Source organism: Camelina sativa, chromosome 6 (genome assembly GCF_030686135.1).
Source record: "Camelina sativa cultivar CO46 ecotype springtype chromosome 6, ASM3068613v1".
In the NCBI taxonomy this organism is placed as follows: domain Eukaryota; kingdom Viridiplantae; phylum Streptophyta; class Magnoliopsida; order Brassicales; family Brassicaceae; genus Camelina; species Camelina sativa.
In genome coordinates, this window is record NC_141885.1 from 13,927,977 (window position 1) to 13,949,093 (window position 21,117).

The following is a 21,117-nucleotide window of genomic DNA, read 5'->3' on the forward strand; positions in this document are numbered from 1 at the left end:
AATTTCATGTTTCAATTTGTATGAATTATTGTTTAGTCTTGTGAATAAATTGTCTATTGTGTATATATATACATATATAAAAGATTTGGTCAATTTAGGAGTTTTTATCGGTTTGGGAGGAGAATAGATTTGTGTCTTTGATCTATAGATCTTTGACTTGAGGAATTAGGTATATTGAAGAACTGACGAAAAGGAATGAGATGAAGGTGGAGGAGAGATCGGTTGATGATAACGGAGATAAGGCGATATTGGTTAGCAGAGAAAACGTGATTGTGTTGACTACAAAGAGGGCACTGCTTGATGTTAGTGCTCGTGCCTTGTTCTATCCTACTCTGGTTTACAACGTTGTTAGGAATAAGCTCGAGACTGTGTTTTGCTGGTGGGATCTTGTCAATGAGGTATAACTTGTATTGATTTTTGAGCTGGTTTATGTTGGGATCATTTCCGATTGTTTTGTTTCGTCTCTTGTTTAAAGTATGTTATATGGATTTGATTATGCTAATACTTGTCTCTATTAATCTTGTTTCTATAGTTTATATTACTGGGAGCTGTTCCATTCCCATCTGATGTTCCGCAGCTGAAAGAGCTTGGTGTCTGTGGAGTGATCACACTGAATGAGCCATATGAAACTTTGGTGTTCTGAAGGCTGCAGGTCGGCCACATAGATGATGATCCTCCGATCATGTATGTCCTCCGATCATGTTATATAATCATCCTTCTCTCTCGGGGTTGGGGTGATAGGCATTTTGTTGTATATGCAAGAGATATGGACGACTGGAGAGAGCAAAGGAATAAAACCAATGCTACTAGGGAGACTGGCTTTTTTAGCTGGAAAACTTTTGCAGAAATTGGATGTAATCAAGATATGATGAAGGCCTTAAATGAACATAATTTTGATCGCCCGACACACATTCAGGTTCAAACTTTATTTTCCTTCTTGATAAATGTAACAACCCATCCCGTGGACCCCACTAGCTCCCACTAGTTTGCCCCCATAGGCCCCAAGATGGTCTTGCAGGGCATCGATCCTAACCCCTCACCGTGGAAAGGAACTACTCATCCAAATCCACTAGTAGGTTATTGGTGCGCCAGACATTCCTCGAACCCTGGTCCCCACCCTTTAACAACCTTCTCACAAGACAAGTTGTCACCAATTGAAAAGGAATGTGAACAAAACATTAACTGTGGAGGAGCAAGCGAAGGCTTTCATTGAGTTTCAGATGTTAAAGCTGCAGAGGATGTATGAGTTAAAGCAAAGTGATTTTTCTTTGAAAGAGAAGAATTTTGCGTTGAAAGAGAAGCATAGTAAGCATATCATGCTTGAGAGTCTAGTTGCCAAAACAGAGCCACTTAGTGAAAACGATATGGCTTTAAAGGACAAGCTCATTTCTGACATGTTGTCAAAATAATTAGTTTGAGAGTTTACGTTATATAGTTTATGTAATCGGTTGAATGTTTTGTTTCTATGAGTGAAAGTAATCACTTATATGTAATTGGTTGAATGAGTTTGTTTCTATGTTGGTTGTAATAACTTTTCTGTAATTGGTTGAATGTTTTATATAATCAGTTGAATGTTTTATGCAATGAGTTTCTCTTGCATGTTTTGTGTTCATGATTGAATCTGAGTTTGCATTGAGTTAGATGTTTTTTTAAATATTTTTGTATTTCAGATGCCACAAGAGAAGTTGTAGATTCTGGTTACAGGCTGAGTTTGTGAGCTAAAGAGAAGTTTGCGGCTAATTCAGATGCCTCAAGAGAAGAGTTAATATTCTGGTTGCGGCTGATTCAGATTCCAAAGATCATCATCAATGAGATTTTAAAAACCTCAACTTTGCTCTGTTCTTGCTTCAGGGGTTTATTGTTGGTTGTGACATAAGAACTTGTAGGTTCTATGGAGTTTGGTTGCATATTCAGTTCATAGAGATGTGTAGAGGAGCAAAATGTTTTGTTTTTTTTTCTTGTACCCTTTACCACAAATAAGAAAAGCAATTACCCTTTGGAGTTTTTTTTTTCTTGTAATCATTTGTTTTTGTGTACACTTTACCACACATTTTGAGCAAGTACAGCTCTCTATTTTTGTTTTTTGTGCTATTTACCACATATTTTTACCAAATACAACTTTCTATTTTTGTTTTTTTTTTTTTACCTTTCACCACAAATTTATAGCAAGTACAATTCTATTTGTATTCTTGTAAACTCACCATATATTTTTACACCACATTTTTTTTTGCAATCTTTCTATACCACACGTTTGTAAATGCTTTTACACCACAAAACGTTCTATATAAGTCACACATTTTCATACAATAATTATCACAATCAATTTCCAATATTCTCACAAATCAAGCACTCTCCTTATTTTTTTTTCTTATCTCTAAACAAATGACATCTTCTTCCCGAAATAATTTTGATGATATGCTAAATGATTGTTTTGATCAACTAAGCAATCAAATTAGCAATCAGATTAGCGATAAAATTAGCAATCAAGTCTTTGAAAATCTTACTGTTTAGCATGGTACTCGTCAAAAAGCACCAATTTCAAAGAAAAAGAGAGCATTCATTGAACGACGGCGTGAAGAAGGACACACTCTCTTGTGGAACGGTTATTTTAGTGAAGAAGAACACACCTCCGCAGCATTTTTGTCGTCGTTTTAGAATGAACAAGCCATTGTTCATGCGTATTACTGATCGACTCTCCAATGAAATTCCATTCTTTCAACAAAAAAGAGATGCTACCGGAAGATTCGGTGTCTTTGCAATACAGAAGTGTACAACAGCAGTTCGTATGATGACATATGGTTGTGCAGATGATGTAATTGATGCATACCTCCGGCTTGCTAAAACAACTACGATTCAATGCTTGGAAACTTTTGTTGAAGAAGTCATAAATTTATTTGGAGATGAGTATCTAAGGAAACCCACACCAGAGGATCTTCAACGTTTACTCGATATTGGAGAGCTACGAGGATTTTTCGGGATGATAAAAAGCATCGATTGTCTTCATTGGGAGTGAAAGAATTGCCTGACCGCATGGAAAGGTCAATACACACGTCGATCTGGAAAACCAACCATCGTTTTAGAGGCTATAGCATCACAAGATCTGTGGATATGGCACGCATTTTTTGGACCTACAGGACATTAAACGATATCAATGTTCTTGATCGCTTTCCAGTTTTTGATGATATATTACAAGGTCATGCTCCAAAAGTGAATTACATTGTCAACAGCCGTGAGTATAATTTGGCTTACTATCTCACCGATGGTATTTATCCGAAATGGGCTACTTTTATCCAATTTATCTGAAAAGAAGCTTTTGGAGTTTGTGGAAGTGGAATAGATTGGATAAAAGTAGCCCATTTTGGATAAATACCATCCGTGAGATAGTAAGACAAATTATACTCATGTCCGTTGACATTGTATTTAACTTTTGGAGCTCGACCGTGCAAAATATCATCAAAAACTGGAGATCGCTCAAGAATATTGATATCGTTTAATGTACCTCGAGGTCCAAAGAAAGCATGCCAGATCCAGAGATCTTGTGAAACTACAACCTCTATAACGATTGTTGGCTTGCCAGATCCATGAGTATATTGACCTTTCCATGCGGTGGGACAATTCTTCCACTCACAATGCATACAATCGATGCTTCTTATCATCCCGGGAAATCCGCGTAATTCGCCAATGTCGAGTAGTCGTTGAAGATCTGCTGGTGTGAGTCTTCTCAAGTACTCATCTCCAAATAAATTTATGACTGCTTCAACAAAATGGTCCAAGCATGAGAGCACGGTGGTTTCAGCATGTCGGAGGTATTCGTCAACTGCATCAGCTGCATAACCATATGCCATCATACAAATTGCTGCTTTCCACTTTTGTAATGCAGATAAACCCAACCTTCCAGTAGCATCTCTTCTTTGTTGAAAGAATGGAATTTCAGTTGTGTGTCGATCAACAATACGAATGAACAATGGCTTGTTCATTCTAAAACGGTGTTAGAAAATTCGGGGAGGGTATATTGCATCTTCACTGAAATAATCGTTCCAACAAGTGGGCAAGGCCGATTTCACGATTTCTTTCAATGTAAGATCGCTTTTTATTTGGTTTGGGTGGTTGTTGATGTTGAACCGGTGGAGTGAGAAGATTTTGCCACACTTGATTGGTAACTTGATCGCATACTTGATTAAAACATTCATCAATTGTGTCATCAAAAGTATTTTGGGAAAAAGATGCCATTTTTGAGAGAAAAATAAAAGGAGTTGTGGTAATGGAAATAAAGAAAAGGAGTTGTGTTGTTTAAAATTTAGAGAAGGAGTTGTGTTGTTGATTCTTCACAGAAAATGCTTGTGATACATATTTTTTGCTAGCTTTGGTCATTATATAGAAAAATGTTGTGGTATAGAAGAACTTGAAATTTGAGGTACACAAACATTGGAAATAATATGTGGTATAAAAGGATAAGAAAAACATCTGGTAGAAGTACAAAAATACAAAAGTACTTGTAAAAATATGTGGTCAAAGTACAAGGAAAACAAAAGTGTAAAAGTACTTCTACAAATATGTGGTAGAAGTACAATGTGGTAGTAGTATTGATGAGAGCTTTGGTATGACCGACCCTCTTCACAGGTCTGAGAGAAGGTTGTCTTTATTGATAGTACAACTTTTGGCTTCACGAACCTCTTCTTGGAGATGAGTACAGCTTCTTGTTCGACCTGTAAACACAAATATATTAACAAATGCTAAACCTCGGCTCATACACTTACCGAAACTGATTAATAAAACACAACTGCAACAACACCAAATAAATGAACAAGAAACCGATTAATAAAACACAATTGCAACAACACCAAATAGATTAACAAGAAACCGATTAATAAAACAGAACTGCAACAACACCAAATAATTTAACAAGAAGCCGATTAATAAAACACAACACTTCATATATATCATACTTGAAACCGAACACAAGAAAGCATCCATATCATACAACCGAATACATAAAACACAACAAAATGAAACCTAGTTAATAAAACACAACTGATGACATTCAAACTGATGACATGATGTCATCAGTTAGCTTTTCCTTAAGAGCTTTTTCCGTTTCAATAAGTGAATCTTTTTTAGCAATTAGATTCTCAAGCATCACATGCTTAATATGCTCCTTTTTCAAAGTGAACTCCTTCTCTTTCTAAGCGATATCCTTTTGATTCATCTCATACATCCTCTCAACACGCTCCATCTGAAACTCCAAGAAAGCTTTCCCATCTGCCTCCACATCCAGTTTAGTGTTAGAGCTTTTTTTTGCCTTCCCCTTTACAGCCTTAACACCAGGAGGACGGGGCATTGGTTCATCCTCGACATCAATCACCAGTTGTGCATCCTGTGCAGACCCATCCCCACACACCCTTCCCCTTTTCACTCCATTCTCTTTAGTAGATGTGGACGCACACCATTTATGATCATATCTTAGCTCTCGCCAAGAATGCTCCAAGGTAAACTTCTGTTTGTGATCATTGAAGAATATATGGTCTGCTAGCTTCATCACATCATCTTCAATCTTGCCAATACAGTTCTCCCTTGTCGCAGCCTCATAACATACAACGAACTTGCACACCATCTCACTTATCTTCCCCCACCTCTGCTTACAATAACTAGCCTCTCTCTTTGGCCGACCTGCACCATTCGGACAAGTTGCAAAGTAATCTGCAATCCTTCTCCAAAAGTCTCCACATCTTTGCTCATTTGAAGTAACGGTATCCTTGCTGGTGATTAGCAAAGCGCTGACAAGCATCACATCATCTGTAAGTAACCATGTATACCTTGATCTGCGGTTTTCTTGTGGTGATGCAGCTTCAGATGGAGCGTCAGAACATGGACTCTCATAAGGAGTGTATTCGAGGTTGCGGGTTTCTTGTTGACTTTGTAACAGATTCAAGTAGGCAGAGGAGTGACGTTATGGATTCATGGAGTCGTCTGAATCCATATCCTACTTTGTTTGTGTGTGTTAAAAGGAGAATGAAGAGATTGATATAGGGTTATGTAGTGTGTTTTGTGTTTTTACTATGAAGAGGAAGTCTTTTTATTTATAAGGTTTAGGTTTAATTTAATTTTTAAACTTGTTGGTTTCTATTTTGAAATTTAAGTGTTTACCTAAACTACAACAACCACAAATTAAACATCTTCACAACCAACTAACACAAAGCATCAAACAATAAGTCTGATGTAGACCTCCCCAATCAAGTACTAACCGTATTTATCACAACACACAAACAAAAGCATAACATCAATGAATGACTCTAATCTTACCTCAACTAACACCAAATAAATGAAGAAAGAAGAGGATGATAAATTACCTTCCTTCATAGCCGAACAGGTAGCAGACTCTATACTCATCAGTCCATCAATCCAAGTTTGTCCATCTAACCTCAAAAGAAAAGAGAGACGTAGATCACAATCATGCCCAATTTCAAAAAGTACAATGAATCATTCATGGTCAAAATAAAATCAAACTTATCAATCATACCCAAGGAGAGAAGACACACTAGAAGCTAAATCGAACAAGAATAATATGCTTTTAAATTTTACAATCATGTGTGAACAACACAAACAGACCCACCACATCCGTTTAAAGCATCACTTATCAATCATGGGCTTAACTTTTAAATTGGAAGAACACAAACAGACCCAAATCTTTTCTGCTTCCTCTTTATCGAACAATAAAAAGAAAAAGTCTACCAAAAATAAGCATCATATCGGAACACATGCAAGCAAGAACCCTAATTTTCCAACAAACATCAAAGAACCCTAATTTGCTATCAAAAATCAAAGAACCCTAATATGTTTACCTAATCGCAATTTCATACTATTTTACATAGAAACTTACCCTCCGATTCCAATTGATTCAATCTCTTCTGATTGAATCGACTCCAAATCCAAATCGCCTCCCATACAATCTCCGTAGGTTTTTAATCTCCTCCGATTGGCCTCCGCCGATTCAATCTCCTCTGATACGCCTCTCCTCCGACCCCAATTCCTCTGATTCCATATCCTTCGATTCCATCTCCTTCCTTTGTCGATTCGGGACTTCGATCGAGAGAGAAAGAGAGAAAGACAGAGAGGAAAAGAAAGAAAAATTTGATCGTCCATAAAATTTATTTTTCCTCTTCTATTAATCTGTTTGGCCAACAAAAACGTAGGGATGGGCATTTCGGTTTAAGTTCGGGTTCGGTTCGGTTTATTTGGTTTTGGTAAAACTCTAGCCAAACTCAACTGAAGTTAGTTTGGTTTGGTTTGTGTTCGGGTTGGTTTACAGTTGGTTCGATTATGTTTGGTTTGGTTTTAGTTTGGTTTGGTTTTAATTTGGTTTAAAAATCAATTAATGTAACAAAATAAAATTGATTATAGGTTTATAATAGTTAATTAATCAAATAAATTAGAAAAGATAGAAAATTAAAATTAATACCTAATATTAAATATAGTTAAATATATATATTTAGTTAATTTTATTTAAAAAGTTAAAATAAAGTAATATAGAAACCAAATGCAAGTGGTAATAGATAAAATCACATATTTATAATTTTAATAATATTATTAATTAATTTAGAAACACATTGGATTATTGGTTTGGTTCGGTTTTAAACCTAACTGAATCGAACCATTTGGGTTAAGAAGAAACATAACCGAATGGTTGGAGTATAGGATTGGGTTTGGTTTGGGTTGGTTTGGTTCGGTTTTCTCTGAATTGTTTTTTTCCTTCAAAACAATGAAAACCTCTCTTAAAACCTCTGGTTGGAGAAGGTCTAAGTTCCTTCTGAAATGATCATGATCATAGGTCACTTGGTGATGTACTCCAAAATTATATACATGTTTTAATTCTGAAGATAGTGATTTTGTGAAGGTGCTGCGTTTTCATATGGGTGTATTTTTCACACCTTTAAGCAAATGTTGAACCAAAGCCAACATTTTGGGTCAGTGGTCCCATATCTGAAAGTGACCACAGCACTCAAGTTGAATGTGTTCACCTTACTATAGTTGATATTGAGATTACAAATCTACAAAATAATATCTCAATGAATAAATTAGACTAACATTTGTTTTTTTTGCAGCTTATATAATATTTCTTTTTGTCAATATACAACATATACATACGTTGCCCGTAAGATGTTTTTCGTTTTGATGAATAAATTCGTTCGGATAGATTTATTTATAAACAAAAAAAGCTGAATTATTCAATCCAAACGGCATTATAAAAGTTAAGTAATGTACTCTTAATTAATACCACTTAAACTCTACTGCAAGTTACTTTTTAAAAATCATATCTCACATCAATACATCAGTTTAATTGTTTACAAACATTATTCGTTACGAATCTGTTTATTGTTGCTGTGTATATATCTTACGAGAATATATGTATATTTGTATTATTATCAAATATGCTTCTCCCACACGTTCACTTATAATAACCAAAAAATATTCCCTGACCATAAAAAATTGTTGCTTGGCGACCAAGGGAAAACCAAACCAAAACTCTTTCTCTTCTGTCTCTATAAATAACACTTTCTCACTTTCAGATCACCTCACTCCCTCTAGTCTCTCTTTCAAAGTTCTCACTTTCGACATATATTTAAAATAATGGAGTTATTGTCTCCCAACAACAGCTCTAGGAGAACTAAGCAATGGTTTCCTCCGAGAAGAGGACAGGTCAAGACTATGATCGTGCGCAAACTCCTCAAATCCATGACTTCGTTCGTTTCACTTTTGAAGAGGCAGCAAGATTGTAAATAATTATGTAACATAGCTTCCTTTTTTTGGATTGTTTTGAATGTTACTTATATGTACATAGTACTTTGTAAGATGCATTATTGTAATCTGAGATCATCATTTATGTAAAAAGTTTTGGTTGGCTAGCTTATAAAATATTTGTTGTAATAATAATATACATATGGAGAGTTACGAATACTGTCTCATGTCTGAATATGGTCTAGACATATTGGCTTTAATTATTGTAAAATTGTTAATTAAAAATTGTTTACATCTATTAAGGATAAATTGTAAAACCCACGGTCTTATGAACAGTAAGTCAACGACAACGATTTTAGTAGCGCGTTTACGAAAGTGACTAACATACATTCAGACGTATCTCTCCATTGCCACATCTATTAACCAATAATAAAACCTTTCATTGCCCCCTAGATCACACATGTTAATTATACCAAAATTATCCCTACGTAGCTTGCTCTGCAAGTTAAAAGAATTGGTCATGAAAAGAACTGGTCTGTGACTCTGGGAGTCATGTGGGCCTATTTAACTAAGCCTCAGTCTCTCTGTAGTTTCATCGTGTATCTCTCAATTGGCTTCTTCTCTGCTTCACTCTTTTGATATCTTTTCTTTTTGGAGACATATTTATAGGAAAAACGGCTTTTTCATACCCCCACAATAGCCCTGTGTTGAATTCATACATTTGACTATTAATTTGGCCTAAACATACATTATGTTTCTGAATATTTGAATTCCGTACCCCAACTTGGAAATCAATACCCCAAGTGTAATTGTTGTGCCATAACATACAAAACCGTGTTTATCGAGTAACTCTGTTAAGCTTCCGTTTAATCGTTCTGACGTGGATTCCACGTGTGTGGAGTGGTCCAAACAACGTCGTTTTGGGAAAACTGAGAAACTAAAATTTTGACCAAAACAACGTCGTTTTTTATTTCTCTCCCAATTCTCTCTTCCTCTCTCCCGAAACTCTCTCTCGCGGCGGAGGAAACCTAGAATTTGGGCGTTTTCAATTTCAAGTCGATCTGAAGTAGTTGCATCCAATGTATTCATCATCTAGTTCTGGTAAGTAATAATTTGTGTTTTGGTTGATTTTATTTATTCAATTTCGATAATATGCGAATTTTGATTTGGGAATTTGGCTAAGGGTTGAAAGAGAGCTACAGTCGTCGTGGACAAGAAAGAGGGATACCTAGAAAATGTAGATGTGGTGCAGTGTCTGTAATCAAGACTTCAGAAACATTGAAGAATCTAGGGAGGATATTTTATTGTTGTCCTTATGGCTCAAAGGAGAATAGTGGTCATTTGTTCAAATGGACTGATTTATCTATGGTGGAAGAGATGGAAGAGGTTGAGAGTGTTGTTGAGAAGATACAAGTAGATGTGGGAAGCTTAGAGAAAGGCTTACATGATGTGGAAGCTGAGATGAAGAGTCTAGCAATGAATAGCAATGGAAGTGAAACAGAAGGCATAAAAGCTGTTGCACAAGGATGTGAGAAGGAGATTGGAGAACTCAAAGCCATGATCGTTTGTTGTGAAGCTGTTGCACAAGGATGTGAGAAGGAGATTGGAGAACTCAAATCCATGATCGTTTGTTGTGAAGCTATTGCACAAGGATGTGAGAAGGAGATTGGAGAACTCAAAGCCATGATCGTTTGTTGTGAGAAAGAGATTCAAGCATTATGTAGCTTCAAAAATTTGATTGTGTGTAGTGTAGTCATGTTTGTTGTATATGCTTTAATCTTTTAAGCAATAAGCAAAACCCGTTTATGTAATGGTAATGGAGCTAAAATGCTATAAAGAGTGTTGTTTTAGATGATTCCATTTAGATGACAAAGTATTAAACAACATCCGATTCAATAAGTAGCCAAAAAACAAGCATCCACATCTTAAACCATATACCAAAAAACCATCATCCTAAACATTCCATCCAAACAACATGATCCTAAAACTTTGAATCATCCTAATCATAAGCTATAAAACAACTAATCAGCAAGTGAAATCTGTGATGGTTGGCTTGATTGGCTTGGTTGACTTGCTTGACTTGCTTGACTTGGACCTTCCCCTTGTGTTTTCCTTGGCTTATAGCGATGGACCCCAATATTAGGACAACTTCTTGTGTTATGTCCTACCATGCTACAGTTAGCACAACGCAAAGTAATTCCTGCTCTGCTAATTTTAATCTTCTTTGGTGGAGCGACATCTTCTACAAAGGTGCTTTTCTTTGAACAAAAGTATGCTGTCAAATACCTGCCCCAATCTTATCTCTCCACTGCTTTTTTTGTACCTAAGGTGTTTTTCGGATCCACCATCCTCATCATCTGAATTCTGAGGAGTGGCCTCAGAATCACAAGCATCATCTTCCTCATCATCATCTCCTCTACCGAAACAATCCTCCTCATCACCACCTCTAGCAGACCAAGCTCTATCGTTGCCTTCACTATCTCCACCATCTCCACCATCATTGACTCCATATCCACCAGCTTCATCATCATTGTGTTCTTCTTCACCAGCTCCATCATTAGAAATCTCATCCTTCTCCACATAGAGTTCTATTGATCTTGTCCACAGCGCAGCTGAACACATTCTCTGGAAATTATCGGATCCACCATACAACAACTTCAACTCTGAGAACATCTCGTAGGGGTATTTAAACCATATCCTTTGCCCAACCATAGAAAACCCAATCGACTCCACCATGTTTGTAAATATTGTCTCCGCCTTGCATTCAAGACTATGAGTCTCGCCTCCAACATATGCAATCGCAGCACCATTGGCGACTTCAAACTTTCCATTATAGTAAATTATGAAAATTGGATCTTCAGGTCTACAAAAACAAAACCAAATGTTGTTCAAAACCAAGATTTTCTCTAACACACACACACACACACACAATCATACACGGTTTGGTAAATGATTTTCTCTAACACACACACACACACAATCATACACGGTTTGGTTAAGTATTTTCTCTAACACACACACATCGCCAATCAATCGATGAACTATGAGGAATTTCATAAATGATTTTTCGAAAATTACCGGTTTGGAACTCCAGGTACGACTGATTGGCGATGTGTGTGTGTGTGTTACTTCAGATCGACTCGAAATTGAAAACGCCCAAATTCTAGGGTTCCTCCGCCGCGAGAGAGAGTTTCAGGAGAGAGGAAGAGAGAATTGGGAGAGAAATAAAAAACGACGTCGTTTTAGTCAAAATTTTAGTTTCTCAGTTTTCCCAAAACGACGTCGTTTGAACCACTACACACACGTGGAATCCACGTCAGAACGATTAAACGGAAGCTTAACAGAGTTAGTCGATAAATACGGTTTTGTATGTTATGGCACAACAATTATACTTGGAGTATTGATTTCGAAGTTGGGGTACGAAATTCAAATATTCAGAAACATAATGTATGTTTAGGCCAAATCAATAGTCAAATGTATGAATTCAACACAGGGCTTTTGTGGGGTATAAAAAACGATTTTCCCATATTTATATATCTTAGATACTATTACGACCTGTTGCACAAAAAAAAAAAGATACTATTACGACCACGTGGGCCTATTTAACTAAGCCTCAGTCTCTGCTTCTATTTTCTTGCAGCTGTAGAAGAGAGGAACAAACCGTTCCTCCAAAAAGAGGCCAAATCAAGATTATGATCGCTCGCGATCTAATCGGTTCAACGTCCTCCACCACACTGCTTCCAAAGAGAGGTCAAATCAAGATCATGGACACAGAGCAGTAACAACAACAACAACAACAAGAGAGGATGCTAACTAGTAACTAAGCCGCCACTTGAACTGCAGTGTCTGATCTTTATGTCAGATTCATCTTCTACAAAATTTATTATCGTAAGATCTTCAAAATTAATTTGAGAATCTTGTATATAATGTAATGTAACTGTTAGCTTCCAGTTCTTCTGAATATGTGTTGTTACTTTATATATAAACTTTTTAGGAGTAAATAAACGAGAATTTAATTTACTGTGTTGTATAAAGTTCTTTTTTTGGGGGGGGGGGGGGGGTGAATGTAAAGAGTTTTGTATATTTGTAAAATACAGATGTTTATTAAAAAAAGATTTACCTGTTTTGATTTTATTTAATTCTAATTTGGATATGTAAATATATGATTTATATTAATGTCAAACAAACCTGATGTAAAATGAGGGGTGAAATTGAATATAGTAAGAATTTGAAATCGAATGTAGTAATAAATATAAGTATATGGCTTAAACTGTTATTACTAAAGAGAAGGTCTCTTAAATGTTTTATTACTATTCGCCGCCCGCCTCTTAGATTCGGTAAAAAACAAAAAAAAGATAAGTTATCCTTGGGGTTTTAAAAATTATTTAGATTGAAGTTCATATAATTTTTTATAAGAAAACTAATTTAGTATCTCACTTCAAAAGTAATATTTTTATTTTGAAATATTATATGTAAGTATTGAGTTTATATCAACAAACAACCAAATCATGTGAATTTTGATTCGGCCACTTGGTATTCCTTTTATTTTAGGTTATAAAAATTAAAATATTTATTTATAATGAAAGGCATGTAACTCCATTTAATTCAAATGTAACTCCTATCCAATAATTGTACATTAATTCATTCCTCCTTCTAACTTATTTATCTTTCAAAAGAAAATGTTTTTGGTTAAATTTTAATATTTTTTTATTATTTTGGTTGGCTAAACTAATATATTTCTCATGTAAAATTATTGTATATAATGTATTTCTCCTTTCAAAGTTTAAAGCAATATATCATATATATATATAAGTAAGGTTTTGGTGGTGCACAAAAAAAAGTAAGATTTTGGTCTCTCTTTATTGGTTGATTTTCATTTAATGTTTTCTAATTTTTGTTATTTTTTCTTTGCTTTTTAATTGCTTTAAACAATATTTAAGACCCAATAAACACAATACATTTAACTCACACATTAAAATAAAATTATAACTGAAAATAAAATAAATTATGCATTAATTATATTCCACCACTCAATTTTATTCAAACACAATAAATTACTACTGTAAGTCCATAATTCTAAATGTAACTTCCATTATTTCTTATCATATAAATAAGCATTCTATCAATCTCTCATTCTCTCATATTGGCATTCTTTTACTATCTCATTTTCACATTCTCTCATTCTCTTCTACAATACCTCAAATCACTTTCGTTTTTATTTTTTTTTATTTTTGATTTCTTATTTTTTTTGTATGGGTTGTAAAAAACAAATGAAATATCAATGTAAATTATTAATGCTAAATTTTAATTTTAGAGACTACATGATATATATTTTACATTGTTCTTATTTTAAAAGATTAATCTCCATTATCTAATTTGGATTATTATCTTATAAGTAATCATTCTCTCCTCCTCTCCCACCAATATCAAATGTTGTTATATCTCATGTGTTGTAAGAGTTTGATTCTATATTTTAATTTAGAAAGTATTATATATTTATTTTACATTGTTCTATTTTTTAAAGATTCATCTCCATTATCTAATTTGGATTATCATCTTATAGTAATCATTCTCTCCTCCTATCCCCCCAATATCAAATGTTGTTATATCTCATATCTGTTGTAACTTGTAAGAGTTTGATTCTATATTTTAATTTAGAAAGTGTCATATATATTTAACATTGTTTTCAATTTTTATTTTATTTATTTAAAAATTAAATATTTCTTATATATTTCTTGCCTTTCTAATCTATTCATATTTATTTTTTTAAATTTGCATAGTTAAATTTAAATTCACATATGTTGGTTTTAACATTTCTCCAAATTTTATAATTCAATCAGTGTGAGTGTACTTATTACTTTGAAAAACCTTTACAGTGAAGTTCATAAAATCATATAAGAAAACTAAAATACTATGTCACCTCAAATTTGGAAAGAAACACTTGGTATTCCTTTTTAAAAAAGTCAAGACACATATAAAAATTTCTTAATATTTAATTCACTTTAAAGGCATAAAATGTCATTTAACTCAAAAATAACTTCTATCCAATATTCCATACATTCCTCCCACAGATAATATATATATATATATGTTCAAGATTATATTTAAATATTACAGAATTTTTTAGTTAGCTAAACTTATAGTCACATATATACAATATATATACATAAATTTGTTTTCGTCAAAAAACAAATTTCATTTAAATCAAAGAGTTATCACAAAGACATACATAATTATTGTAACACGGTTATTACATACGCAGAGGTATATGTCATACACTAAGAAAAATACAGCATAATGGATTTTGACGATGCTTTCCGTAGAGTAGTCTTACTCGCTAACCGATCTAAAGATCTGTTATTATCCAAATTCATATTTGATTTTTCTTTAATACGAATTGTATGTAGCAACTTTTGGCTGACACTTCTTTTCATAAAACGTAACATTAAACCCGATGTGTCCAAATCTAATTCTGGATTGTAGACATAGTGGCACCAAAGCTTCTATACCACGGTCTTTCTAAAATATGTAGACGTCTTTGTACTTCTCTTCAACATGTCCCAAGTGCTTGATCCTCTCGTGTTGATAGATTCCCATTTAAGTATCGCAAGTGCATTGCTCAACCACACAATACGAGTAATACCGATGAAATATTCTCGCAAATATATTACCACATCCAAATGTAATCTCGACATCTCAAACCAACAAAATCCAAATATGTACACCCAATAATCATAATCACTCACTGTTGGATTCCATATCTTAACTTGAACTCCATTTCTCAAGTTGGAGAACTTTAAATTACTTATTAACATCATAATTCAACTCATTATTTGTTTAACTCAAAATTGGTTTCAAAGCCAACTAAAGAAAAACAGAAACGATACCAAAACATGGGCATACAAACATAATCACTTACACGAAAGATAATTATTTATAAAAAATAACTTATTATTGCAACATCAACGTATGAAGGGTTTACATAAGCAATTAATTAGAAAATCTAAAATACAATAAATATATGGGAAACAATATTAGTCAATGATAAAATTGGATCCTCAAAAGCAAAAAACAACATCCTCATAATTCATAAAAAATAAATACCACAATTGTACACATTTAAACGAAATGTTATAAACATATAATGTATAAATACAAGTGACTGCAAAGCCCGTATATGCCTAATTAAAAAGAAATAATACAAAAGAGAAAACGAAAAAGACCAAAAAAAAATAAGAAAGTGTCAACTATACCACACAACCCACGCGTTACGTAGGGAAGCACCTAGTATATGATTTATATGAATGTCAAACAAACCTGATCTAAAATGAGGGGTGAAATTGAATATAGTAAGAATTTGAAATCGAATGTAGTAATAAATATAAGTATATGGCCTAAACTGTTATTATTAAAGAGAGGGTCTCCCAAATGTTTTATTATTATTCGCCGCCGGCTTTTTAGATTCGGTAAAAAAAAAATGAATCATCTCCGAATCTTAGCTAGAAACTGGCTGCGGCGGCGAGATTTTAATCTCCGATCACAGTCTCGTTCCTTCTCTAACATCATCTCACCGGAATCGACTCGGTGAGTTCTCCTCTCTCCTCTCCCGCTGCTGCGTTATTCCATCATTGCCTCTCTTTCACCTGTTTCTGACCCCAAAACAAAAACACAGCTCGTCTTTTGGCATTGCGTTCGATATCGATGGAGTTATTCTTCTCGGTTCCTCTCCCGTCGGTGGCTCCCCTGGTGCTCTCCGACGACTCTACGATGATTCCGGTTTACACTCTCTCTTGCGTGATTGATTTATAGAAGCTGCTATTGCTTAGTACTTTTGGAACTGTGCTAGATTTTTGTGTAGAGTTGTATCTGCCTTTGATGAGTTTTGAGGTTTCTTTTGCAGGTGCTTTGAAGATACCTTTCTTATTCTTGACTAATGGTGAGAGCCTTTAACTATAAAAATAGATTCTTGAAGAGACCCTTCTTATTTTGGACTGTCTCAAAAAATTATCAGAGTGAATTAGCTTACGTTACCTATTTCTATTGGTTATGGCAGGAGGTGGCTTGCCTGAATCTAAACGGGCCTCTGAGATGAGTCATTTGTTAGGTGTTAATGTTTCTCCGTTGCAGGTTGAAACCTTGTCACATCACTTCATTTCTATTATCTTTCTGTTAGTGTTACGGTAATAAGCAAGCTAGTTTGAGTAAATTGTGACGGTTTTGATGTAAATTTCGTCGACATGTTCATGTTGTAGATGTTACAAGGACACTCACCTTTTCGGAAGCTAGTGAACAGGTAAAGTTACATGTAGATTAAACCGTATTGCAACATTTGGCCTTACATTTTAAACCTCAACTATTTTTAAAGAGGTTAATCAGTTACAGCATGAATAATCAATTTGTACATAGGGCACATGACTTTGCAAACCAATAAGCCTTGGATTTTGTCACTTCTATTCCTTGGTTTTGTCATAAAGCTGTTTAATGACTGCTTGGACCAGGTTTGGAAATGAGCTCGTTGTTGCAGCTGGAAAAGGGGAACCTGCCGCGGTGATGTCTAATTATGGTTTCAAGTAAGTTCCAGGGATCGTTCTTGAGTTTTCTGATTTTCGTTTGTTTGTGCTTTACTATTCAGGTGATCATATTATATATGTGCATGTGTTTTCAGAAACGTCATTTCAATGGACGAATATGCCTCTTACTTTGACAACATTGATCCCTTGGCGCCATATAAGAAAATGATGATTGGGCAGGATGGTCACAAGGAGCTTAGATCAAGAGAAAATTTTCTATCCCAAAGAGTTCAGGCAGCATTTATAGTTAGTGATCCAGTCGATTGGAGCCGAGACATCCAGGTTTCTCATTCCCCTTTGTGGTTCAAATTACATTATTTTCTTCTTCAGATTCCTGCTTCACACATCTTATACATTCTTTTGGTTGAGAAAAAAATATCATTAGTACACATCGTAATAATTATGGCAAGGTAGAGGTTTGTAGTTTCATATCACTGGCTTCACGGTTATGTGGAAAAAAAGATATAAAACACATTGTTAATGGTGTGGCACTAGATTCTGATAGTTTTTGTTGGGGCAGCACCGCAGCAGACATACGTTAGAAGTTTTGGTGCTCACAGTTATAAAATACTGATTGAATCTTTTGGTCAGGTTCTTTGTGACATTTTACGAACTGGAGGGCTTCCTGGGAAAGAAATTGGACCTCAACCTCATTTGTACTTTGCCAGTGACGATTTAGACTACCAGGTTCTGGTGAATCCGTTCTTATGTCTCCATTCTTTTGAAATGCTACTATATGGGATACTAATAAATTGTGAAACAAAGGCAGACTGCGTTTCCTACTGAACGTCTTGGCATGGGAGCTTTTAGAATAGCATTAGAATCAATCTTCAACAGGTAATAATACCCAATCAAGCACACACCTTCCATATGAAACTGAACATCTTTCAGGAAACACGAGACTATTCTGTAAAAAGGCATAATAAATGTGATATTTTGTCCTCATTTGTCCAATTCTGTTTTGCATGATTGACGTTGGATATATTATACATACTTGCAGAATCCATGATAACCCTCTCGAGTACACATCTTTTGGCAAACCAAATCCATTTGTGTTCAAGAATGCAGAAGATGTTCTGAAAGAAATAGCTACATCCCGTCATTCTTCAACCGAAGGAAGTCACCACTTCAGAACACTATATATGATCGGGGACAACCCTAAAATCGACATCAGAGGCGCACGACAGGTTTTGTGCTCTTTCTCTCAAGACTAGAGTTGGTCATCTCGCCATAAAACATTCCTCTAATCTTTACCTTAAACCATTAGTAATCTGGTAAACGTAACTCTGTGCGACAGGCCGGGAGTCCTTGGTTCTCAATCTTAACAAGAACAGGAGTTTTCAAAGGGAAAGATAACCATGCTGAGTTTCCTGCTGATCTGGTAAGCAAAGCAACATCATCACTTAACCTTCAGAAGAAGGTAATTATTATTTCCGCGAGTTAATGTTCATGCGAAACTGTTTAACTTCTTCAGGTAGTTGACACCGTCGAGGAAGCAGTTGATTTCATTTTGACAAGAGAGTCCAAGAAGCAAAGCTTACTTTGATGAGTTAAGGTCACTCTCATTTTTTTCTGGCCAGTCCCAAGTATTTATTTACTGACGATTAAAGATTTTATCAATTTTTAACATATTGGCCAAAGTAGTGAACATTATTGAATCGAGAAGTCATTATTTTGCACCAATGGTTTCTCGACTGTTTAAGATTTTATTCAACTTTTAACATATTGAGGTCTTCACGAGAGTGAGTGATTACGTTACTAAATCGAAAAGTCATTATTTTTGTATCAAGTTGGGTAACTAAGGCCCTGATCATCGTATCTCTTCACTGATTTTAACAATATTAATTTTCAAATGATGAACCTTTTCTGACCATATCTTGCATAAAATTTGGTTGAATCTTACGTAGAACTGCATTTGTGATTACAAAGCAACATTATTATTAAAGAACCCAAAGAGGCTGATCGACTCCTCAAACCTTCTGAAAAGGCTAAACAAGAGATGGAATTGACCATCCTTGTCCAAGGAGGCCAAGGGAAGATGGGTCGTGGTGGTCGAGAAATATGTGGAGTTGGCTGATTTCGTTCACCGATCATTAGGGCTGCTCAAAACTGCAAATCCTGGCCTTCTTCTCTATAGCCTTATGTTTTTCTAAGTGTATGCTTTGACAGCTGGTAATTTTCGTATTATGCACAAACAAACATTAATCCATATGGATTTTCACGTAATGAGCATAATTCTTACTAGAGAAGATAGATTGATTCCCAAAAAAAGAAAGAGAGAAGATAACGTAACGTTCATGTTGCCTGTTGGTCCCAACAAAATATTCAAATACCAACCTCCACAGACCACAGCCACAAGAGAGTTGGTTAAAACGAAGAAACTTAAAAACACGTTTGCACCAAAAAGTACTAATTGGATCACTACCTAATATTTTGTCTTCTCCTCCTCAACCAACAAAATATCATGTGATTGCGTATTTTGTCTTCTCCTCCTCAATCAACAAAATATCATGTGATTGGGTGGTCAATCCAGTTTGTTTAAAACATGTGATAATGGTCTCAAACGAATTTTGTGGTGGCATATTGTAGAAGAACCAGTATTTATGCAAGTCTTGTTTTATCATCATTTCATCAATAAAAGCTTAATTAATTATAATTGTTAGTGTTTTCTCTACTTACATTTTGTAACCAAACAAGTCATCAATTGTAAGATGGAAGGCAAATTTGCAGCTATGCTCATGACTGTGCTCATGATGAGTCTGCTCATGGTGCAAATTCAAGTTGAAGCAAAGATCTGATGCCCGTCCCAGAATGCTAGAACTGCTTATACTATCTGCGATTATACCCCCACAATCCCCCAGTTCGCTTGCTTATTTTCCACTGGTTGCACAAAAGTTTCTGATAATGGTCGATGCCCTTCAGGCTCTATTTACAAGCGTCTCGAGAACTCAGGTAAATTGTTTTTTTTTTCCTAGTATTTTGCTATTTATTCGTTGCATAGATGGATTCCAATTTTGATGCAAGTTGCATGGATTTTGATTTGTGACTCAAGGTGATGCTGTCAATGAATACTGCAAGCTAGGGTGTGCTTCCTCTGTGTGCATTGCCATGACTACTCGCAGGAACTCTGGTAAATAGACTCCCCAAGATTATTATTATTATTATTTTTGTTGTTAGAAAAAATAATTAATTAATAATTTATTCTGATCTTGTTTTGGTGACTAGATGCTAGTGAAATTGTGGGTGGAGCCGTTGAAAAATGTACCAAGGCATGTTCTATTCTCTGCACCAAGGGCTTTGTGAAGCCTGCACTTGAAATTGCGTAAACTAGAGGATATCCACAAAGCAAAGATACCACATCCATGTGTTCAAATTGTTGATTTCCCTGTTTTCAATAATTGTCACTCTATATGACAATAAAAGCTAGACTCTTGTGTTAGCTAATACTATTTCTGGTTAATTTATGTTTTGCAATATTCAGTTTGTCTATGTGTTGTTGGTTGCGTCGTAGAAGGTTGTGTATCCTTTCTACTTGTTCTTGTTTAAATAAAAAACTATTGTGTCCTTCTTCTCTTACAAGTTACAAGCAGCTCCTCATATATGACGACAGCAACATATGCATGACTTAGCTACACTATTAAAGATGAACAAAATCTCAAATCCTGAATAAGAAAAGCATATAATTTTTTTCATACACCAAATTAAACATAAAAGTTATTTCAGTTCTAGTATGTATAACAGTTATCAATAATTAAACCAATCCGTTTAAATTGATAACTGTTCAAATTGATATACGTCAACTAAAATTTTTATT

At 34.9% G+C, this 21,117-nt stretch overlaps 5 protein-coding genes and 1 long non-coding RNA gene across 6 annotated transcripts; 4 read left to right on the forward strand and 2 right to left on the reverse strand.

Moving 5' to 3' along the window:
• Positions 1–2,512: 2,512 nt before the first annotated feature.
• On the forward strand, positions 2,513–3,013 carry LOC147942561 (uncharacterized). Its single transcript, XM_087456115.1, has one exon. It carries the CDS (start codon positions 2,513–2,515, stop codon positions 3,011–3,013), a length of 501 nt encoding a protein of 166 aa, XP_087312241.1.
• Positions 3,014–3,039: 26 nt separating this feature from the next.
• On the reverse strand, positions 3,040–3,977 carry LOC147942562 (uncharacterized). The gene is made up of 2 exons (XM_087456116.1): positions 3,371–3,977; positions 3,040–3,128 (listed from the first exon to the last, which is right to left on the reverse strand). The coding sequence occupies exons 1-2, from the start codon at positions 3,975–3,977 to the stop codon at positions 3,040–3,042; spliced, it is 696 nt and encodes a 231-aa protein (XP_087312242.1).
• A 1,205-nt stretch (positions 3,978–5,182) lies between these two features.
• Positions 5,183–6,942, reverse strand: LOC104698889 (glutathione S-transferase T3-like). The gene is made up of 2 exons (XM_010414271.2): positions 6,878–6,942; positions 5,183–5,912 (listed from the first exon to the last, which is right to left on the reverse strand). The coding sequence occupies exons 1-2, from the start codon at positions 6,940–6,942 to the stop codon at positions 5,183–5,185; spliced, it is 795 nt and encodes a 264-aa protein (XP_010412573.2).
• Positions 6,943–8,625: 1,683 nt separating this feature from the next.
• LOC147942563 (uncharacterized) lies at positions 8,626–10,518 on the forward strand. The gene is made up of 3 exons (XM_087456117.1): positions 8,626–8,770; positions 9,917–10,146; positions 10,267–10,518. Exons 1-3 carry the CDS (start codon positions 8,626–8,628, stop codon positions 10,516–10,518), a joined length of 627 nt encoding a protein of 208 aa, XP_087312243.1.
• A 5,627-nt stretch (positions 10,519–16,145) lies between these two features.
• LOC104790811 (mitochondrial hydrolase YKR070W) lies at positions 16,146–18,986 on the forward strand. Its single transcript, XM_010516594.3, has 12 exons — positions 16,146–16,317; positions 16,406–16,509; positions 16,634–16,669; positions 16,787–16,860; positions 16,986–17,026; positions 17,232–17,303; positions 17,399–17,585; positions 17,895–17,990; positions 18,073–18,140; positions 18,304–18,490; positions 18,601–18,684; positions 18,778–18,986. The coding sequence occupies exons 1-12, from the start codon at positions 16,211–16,213 to the stop codon at positions 18,847–18,849; spliced, it is 1,128 nt and encodes a 375-aa protein (XP_010514896.1). The 5' UTR covers positions 16,146–16,210; the 3' UTR covers positions 18,850–18,986.
• Positions 18,987–19,718: 732 nt separating this feature from the next.
• On the forward strand, positions 19,719–20,867 carry LOC104790812 (uncharacterized). The gene is made up of 3 exons (XR_768821.3): positions 19,719–20,255; positions 20,356–20,433; positions 20,529–20,867. It is a non-coding gene; the product is annotated as an uncharacterized LOC104790812 (long non-coding RNA).
• The last annotated feature ends 250 nt before the right edge of the window (positions 20,868–21,117 follow it).

Excerpts from the sequence above, each read along its gene's own strand:
- LOC104790811 (XM_010516594.3), top strand. The coding sequence starts at position 16,211 with ATGAATCATCTCCGAATCTTAGCTAGAAACTGGCTGCGGCGGCGAGAT. Across the intron at positions 16,861-16,985 it reads TTAATGTTTCTCCGTTGCAG|ATGTTACAAGGACACTCACC; the intron begins GTTGAAACCTTG and ends TTCATGTTGTAG. Across the intron at positions 17,991-18,072 it reads GTGACGATTTAGACTACCAG|ACTGCGTTTCCTACTGAACG; the intron begins GTTCTGGTGAAT and ends AAACAAAGGCAG.
- LOC147942561 (XM_087456115.1), top strand. The coding sequence starts at position 2,513 with ATGGTACTCGTCAAAAAGCACCAATTTCAAAGAAAAAGAGAGCATTCA.
- LOC104698889 (XM_010414271.2), bottom strand. The coding sequence starts at position 6,942 with ATGGGAGGCGATTTGGATTTGGAGTCGATTCAATCAGAAGAGATTGAA. Across the intron at positions 5,913-6,877 it reads GAATCAATTGGAATCGGAGG|TCAACAAGAAACCCGCAACC; the intron begins GTAAGTTTCTAT and ends TCTGTTACAAAG.
- LOC147942563 (XM_087456117.1), top strand. The coding sequence starts at position 8,626 with ATGGAGTTATTGTCTCCCAACAACAGCTCTAGGAGAACTAAGCAATGG. Across the intron at positions 8,771-9,916 it reads TTTGAAGAGGCAGCAAGATT|GGTTGAAAGAGAGCTACAGT; the intron begins GTAAATAATTAT and ends AATTTGGCTAAG. Across the intron at positions 10,147-10,266 it reads GTGTTGTTGAGAAGATACAA|AAGGAGATTGGAGAACTCAA; the intron begins GTAGATGTGGGA and ends CAAGGATGTGAG.
- LOC147942562 (XM_087456116.1), bottom strand. The coding sequence starts at position 3,977 with ATGAACAAGCCATTGTTCATTCGTATTGTTGATCGACACACAACTGAA. Across the intron at positions 3,129-3,370 it reads GTCTTACTATCTCACGGATG|GTCCAAAAAATGCGTGCCAT; the intron begins GTATTTATCCAA and ends AATGTCCTGTAG.